General features: G+C 37.8%; 1 protein-coding gene across 4 annotated transcripts in view; it reads right to left on the bottom strand.

The window, feature by feature from the left end:
- Positions 1-368: 368 nt before the first annotated feature.
- pcnx1 (pecanex 1) overlaps positions 369-6,745 on the bottom strand; it is a 145,346-nt gene continuing 138,969 nt past the window's right edge. For all 4 annotated transcript variants that reach the window (XM_061969017.1, XM_061969018.1, XM_061969019.1 and 1 more), the window contains one exon: positions 369-1,198. In XM_061969017.1, coding sequence (XP_061825001.1) covers positions 1,058-1,198 — 141 coding nt within the window. In that variant the 3' untranslated portion in view covers positions 369-1,057. The remainder of the gene's footprint in view (positions 1,199-6,745) is intronic.

Here is a 6,745-nt window from a genome sequence, read left to right as displayed (position 1 = left end):
ACCAGGCTCACAGACTAAAGCTGTCCTATCTTGTCTTTTAAAATACAGTTGAATACCCGGAAAAAACAATAACCAAGAAACATAAACAATCACAAGGAGGAAAACATGTCTGCAATAAATCAAACTTTTATTTCTCTCAATATAGAAAAGGAATTAAGTTAAATAGTTAAACAAGCCATTAAAAAAAAGTCTGCATCTCATTTACAACCGGTGGTCCTCACTCAATACATTAAACTTCGTCTCAAAAGCAGAAGGGAGGAAAAATATTGTAATAAAGTGTAAATACCATGTTCACAGTAATAAATATCCAAAGCAAAATATTTTATACACCGACATATATATATATATTTGTGTAAATATATATATGGATCTAATCATATACAGTAAAAAGTTATTTTCAAGTTCAGCAAAGAGTCCAAAAAAAAAAAAAAGATGATTGCATTTCTTAAATGTTCATTTCCAAGGCATCAGCAACCATGGCCATTCATAGTAATAATATGAATAAATAAGAGTGTGATATTACTGTATGTTGTGATTGTATAGTGCATCACTGTAAAATAATAAGAGAAAAATATAGTGCAAGTTCTTATTGTCTCATTTTAAACGCGACACAATGAAATGTGGAGTGGAAGGACGTCCATGAAACTGTCACGGAGGCAGCCGGAAATAAAAACAAAAAAGGTCCAAAGTGTATGAATCCGCGACATGTCACATAGCAGGCGTCTGGTTTTTCTTTTTTTTGGCAAATGATTCCACGACAAAGACAAATGTCCGCGCGTGCTCTCGTGACTCGGATGGATGCATAGAAATGAAGGTAACGAAAGCGTCATGCAGCATTTTGGCAAAGCAAGGCAGATCGTGTGGGAGGAGGATGCGCTAAAGGATGCTGTGGCGAGTCGTGACGTACGCTCTCCCTCTGCTCGCTTCCTTTCCCCCCCCCCCCAGTGGGAGAAAACAAGGTGAAGGGGTGGGCGTTTCCTTTTTTATTGTTGTCAATCCAGAGGTACGTCTGGCCTCCTTCTGTGCTTGTCATTTGACTTTATTTGTTTTGTTTACCTCAAACCTCCGCACCCAACTCAATGACCCCGGTCTCCACGACGGGCACGAGCTTATCGTCCACCTGTACCAGCAGGATGGTCTTGTCCATATGGGAGCGGTTGGCTGGGTCTCGGCTACAAGGCACCCACCGGTGAATCACCTGCAGGGGGCGACAAATGAAACAAAAATTGAAAAAAAAAGAAGAAAAAAATCTCCAGTCCAAATTTATGTAGGTGTTATTGCATGAGAAGTAGGTCAGTGAGGTCATTAGACTGCAGGTCACGAGCTACAAACATCATGAGAGCAGAGTTCAGCGTGACTGCGCCAAAAAGTGATTGCTTACGTCAGGGGTGTCAAACTCGTTTTCATCGAGGGCCACATCGCAGTTATGGTTGCCCTCAGAGGGCCGCCTTTAACAATGAGTAATATATGAATATACATGTATATATTTAATACAAACCCCGTTTCCATATGAGTTGAGAAATTGTGTTAGATGTAAATATAAACGGAATACATCCATCCATTTGCTACCGCTTATTCCCTTCGGGGTCACGGGGGGCGCTGGAGCCTATCTCAGCTACAATCGGGCGGAAGGCGGGGTACACCCTGGACAAGTCGCCACCTCATCGCAGGGCCAACACAGATAGACAGACAACATTCACACTCACATTCACACACTAGGGCCAACATATTTGATGTTCAAACTCATAAATTTTTTTTTTTTTGTTGCAAATAATAATTAACTTAGAATTTCATGGCTGAAACACGTGCCAAAGTAGTTGGGAAAGGGCATGTTCACCACTGTGTTACATGACCTTTCCTTTTAACAACACTCAAACGATTGGGAACTGAGGAAACTAAGCTTTGAAAGTGGAATTCTTTCCCATTCTTGTTTTATGTAGCGCTTCAGTCGTTCAACAGTCGTATTTTACGCTTCATAATGCGCCACACATTTTCGATGGGAGACAGGTCTGGACTGCAGGCGATCCAGGAAAGTACCTGCACACTTTTTTTTACAAAGCCACGCTGTTGTAACACGTGCTGAATGTGGCTTGGCATTGTCTTGCTGAAATAAGCAGGGGCGTCCATGAAGAGTTGCCAGTTTGTTTGTTTTTACCGTAAAATCTTGTTGTTTTAATGGTTTCTTTTGTTAGTTTTTTAATGTTTTAGTGTCTTACTGTATATGGAAAAAAACAGTACCAAAGTTGATTTTATGGTAAAAAAAACAAAAAACTACATAAAATCTATTGTCAATTTTGCAGTCTGCAATTTGATTGATAATTTGTTTTGAAATCATAAGTCAAGCAGATAATTAAGTACAGTATTTATCTTTATTTTGTTTTTACCGTAAAATCTTGTTGTTTTAATGGTTTCTTTAGTTAAGTTTTTTAATGTTTTAGTGTCTTACTGTATATGGAAAAAAACAGTACCAAAGTTGATGTTACGGTAAAAAAAAAAAAAACTACGTAAAATCTATTGTCAATTTTGCAGTCTGCAATTTGATTGATAATTTGTTTTGAAATCATAAGTCAAGCAGATAATTAAGTACAGTATTTATCTTTATTTTAACCAAAAATATTTAGGGAATCCTAGATGTCATATTTTGATTTTGATAATATTGAATTTTAAAAGATACGCAATTGCTTGCAGTACCTGATTTTTAATGTCAAAAGGCAAAGAAAATAAATATATTTAGTAGGAAAAGATTAAGCATTTTATTAACGCATATTATTTCCAGGCTTTCGCAGGCCACATAAAATAATGTGGCGGGCCAGATTTGGCCCCCGTGCCTTGAGTTTGACACCTGTGGCTTACGTGATTGCTAGTCCAAAAAGCACACTTGTAGCAGAACATTCCAGTCTGATTAAGCTAATCTGATACATGACTTTGCAAAAGGAATACAGCTCTAGTTAGTGAAAGTGAAGTGAATTATATTTATATAGCGCTTTTCTCTAGTGACTCAAAGCACTTTTACATAGTGAAACCCAATATCTAAGTTACATTTAAACCAGTGTGGGTGGCACTGGAAGCAGGTGGGTAAAGTGTCTTGCCCAAGGACACAACGGCAGTGACTAGGATGGCGGAAGCGGGAATCGAACCTGGAACCCTCAAGTTGCTGGCCTTTCTTCAGACCTGAAGAAAGACATGAATGAGACATTCAAGGAGAAGTTTGGATGTCTCATAAAAAAACCCCTCTAAAAACATCCAAAATCGGCCAAGAATACGCAATTTACATGTCGCGACCTGAATATTAGCCAAGTATTTGCAACGTTTGTTATCATTTAGTAACAAACTATTTTTAGCTGCACAGTGATCACAGGAAACTAACTAGCTTATGCTATTATACTGACATATTGAGCAGGTGAGTTGCTGAGGATTATGATTAATTCTTCATTTAAATGTGAAGAAATGAACATCAGTTATTATGTACATATATGTCTATGACGGTTCTCCTTCATCCAGGTCATTGTCAGCTCAGGGCATTCAATCGATCGCAGCTGGATTGTTTGGTTTGTCTTGGAAGACGTTTCGCCTCTCATCCGAGTAGACTTCATCAGTTCTTGCTCATAGACTTAGATTGGTCAGATCTAGACCCAATGTGTCAAAGTCAAGGCCCGCGGGCCAGATCCGGCCTGTGAATGAATTATATTATATATATATAGGCCAATATTGCTATTGGCCTATGCGGAGGCCATAGATATTATTTGATTAGTATTAGAGCCGGCCCGCAAGCCACAGCCGCCTGCTGCTGTTTTGGACGCACCAATACTCCATCAGTGATGGTGCTAGGAATTTTCAAAATGGGGTCCCGGGACCCCATCAAGTCATAAAAATGGGGTCCCACAGTAAATTTTTGGGGTCTCACTTTTTTGTAAGCGTTTTGAAAACAAATGATAAATGTATGCATTATCCCAGTGGTTCTCAACCTTTTTTCAGTGATGCACCCCCTGTGAACATTTTTTTAATTCAAGTACCCCCTAATCAGAGCAAAGCATTTTTGGTTGAAAAAAAAGAGATAAAAGAGTAAAATACAGCACTGTGTCATCAGTTTCTGATTTATTAAATTGTATAACAGTGCAAAATATTGCTCATTTGTAGTGGTCTTTCTTGAACTATTTGGAAAAAAAGATATAAAAATAACTAAAAACTTGTTGAAAAATAAACAAGTGATTCAATTAATCAATAAATATTTCTACACATTGAAGTAATCATCAACTTAAAGTGCCCTCTTTAAGGATTGTAATAGGGATCCATCTGGATTCATGAACTTAATTCTAAACATTTCTTCACAAAAAATAAATCTTTAACATCAATATTTATGGAACATGTCCACAAAAAAATCTAGCTGTCAACACTGAATACGGCATTGTTGCATTGTAATGAATGGAATAGCCTACTTGATTTGATGTTCAGTTTATGAACTTACATTCATATTTTGTTGAAGTATTATTCAATAAATATATTTATAAAGGATTTTTGAATTGTTGCTATTTTTAGAATATTTAAAAAAAAATCTCACGTACCCCTTGGCATACCTTCAAGTACCCCCAGGGGTACGCGTACCCCCATTTGAGAACCACTGCATTATCCTGTTACATCTCACATTCTATATTGTTTTGGAAAAAGGTTGTCATAAACGTTACTTAATTCATTAAAAAAATAATACAAAATAAAAAAATTTTATGCTGTTATAAAATTGTATTCAGTTATAAACATTCATTCACTTTCTTATGTCCTTCATGGATCTAAACTTTACCGCTGCCGGTATTTTTTTTCTATATTTTTATTGTAATATTTTCAGAATGTGTTTGTTTTATTTTTGGCCAAAGTATGACAGAAAAAAATTTGAAGTTATCTTTATTTTTAAGTTTTAATGCCATGATTTTAATAGTCCGGCACAGATTTTCTTCCATGCGGCCCCTCAGCTAAAATGAGTTTGACACCCCTGATCTAGACCCCTGGTCTAATCAGTAACCTTTTCTAAATACAATTTTAAAATGGACAATTTCGGGGGAAAAAATCATCCAAAAAGTTCTTCTTTCTCATCCTGGTGAATTCTTGAGGGAATAATTGAGCGCAATGATCAAAATTCTTATTATGTTTTCAACAGACTGCTGTTAGATGTGAGTATTTCACATTCATCACATCTGAACGTAGCGGGCAAATAACCATTCTGGTGTACTTTGACAAATGCATACAGGTTGGAAGGTGGGTATTGTTATGTATAAATAATAGTATCCCATTACTTGTTGTTAGAATAATTATGTATAAGTTATCACACAACTCTTATGCTTAAAGGCCGTTGCTATAGTTATTATCAATTGTGCTGAAGTTGTACTTTTCTATCTGTGCAAAGGGACAACTTGCAATCTTGGATTGCGAGTCGTCTCGTATCAGTGTTTGTGTCCAGACCCGGCCTGCTGACTGCCAAGGGCGAACATCAAGTACCTTGACGCAGACAAAGCAGAGACAGGGCGATATCACGAGTGTCAGCACATTTTCTTTTCTGAATAATCATATATTGTGTCTAACTGGGGTTGCTGAAATTACCCCCCTTCCTTCAGAAGCAGCCTTAGTGATGTAACCATGGACCTCCCGAATAAATAGTGGAGCACGTGGGCTGTGCCTTAGGGCGTAGGTTGGAACTGTAACTGAGTGTACAGCCCAATACGTCTCTCCTCATTGAGCAAAATTGAACTCTGTCTCTGCATGATTCCTTGCTTCTTGTCTGTTTAATAGATGTCATCAGTGTTTGAACCTGACACTTGTGAGGGAATTACAAGTTGTACAAGGTGAGTATTGTTATGTATAAATAATAGTATGCCATTAATTGTGAGGGAATTACAAGTTGTACAAGGTGGGTATTGTTATGTATAAAGTACAGATGTCCGATAATATCTGACTGCTGATATTATCGGCCGATAAATGCTTTAAAATGTAATATCAGAAATTATCGGTATCGGTTTCAAAAAGTAAAATTTATGACTTTTTAAAACGCCGCTGTGTACACGGACGTAGGGAGAAGTACAGAGCGCCAATAAACCTTAAAGGCACTGCCTTTGCGTGCCGGCCCAGTCACATAATATCTACGGCTTTTCACACACACAAGTGAATGCCAGCATACTTGGTCAACAGCCATACAGGTCACACTGAGGGTGGCCGTATAAACAACTTTACCACTGTTACAAATATGCGCCACACTGTGAACCCACACCAAACAAGAATGACAAACACATTTCGGGAGAACATCCGCACCGTAACACAACATAAACACAACAGAACAAATACCCAGAACCCCTTGCAGCACTAACTCTTCCGGTACGCTACAATATTCACCCCCCCGCTACCCTCTACCCCTAAAACCCCGCCCACCTAAACCTCCTCATGCTCTCTCAGGGAGAGCATGTCCCAAATTCCAAGCTGCTGTTTTGAGGCATGTTAAAAAAAAAAAAAAAGCACTTTGTGACTTCAATAATAAATATGGCAGTGCCATGTTGGCATTTTTTTCCATAACTTCAGTTGACTAATTTTCGATAATTAAGAGTTGTACAATATCAGAATATCGGATATCGGCAAGAAAGCCTTTATCGGACATCTCTAGTTAATAGGTATTTGGTGGGTAGATTTTGAAATGTATTGTATTGTATTTTGTATATTATATGATGATGTATATTTTAACCGTGGGTCCCTGTCCTTAAGCTGTGTG

Source organism: Nerophis lumbriciformis, linkage group LG08, assembly GCF_033978685.3.
Source record: "Nerophis lumbriciformis linkage group LG08, RoL_Nlum_v2.1, whole genome shotgun sequence".
In the NCBI taxonomy this organism is placed as follows: domain Eukaryota; kingdom Metazoa; phylum Chordata; class Actinopteri; order Syngnathiformes; family Syngnathidae; genus Nerophis; species Nerophis lumbriciformis.
The sequence above is the reverse complement of the archived record's forward strand: the minus strand, read 5'-3'. Positions and strand labels throughout refer to the sequence as shown.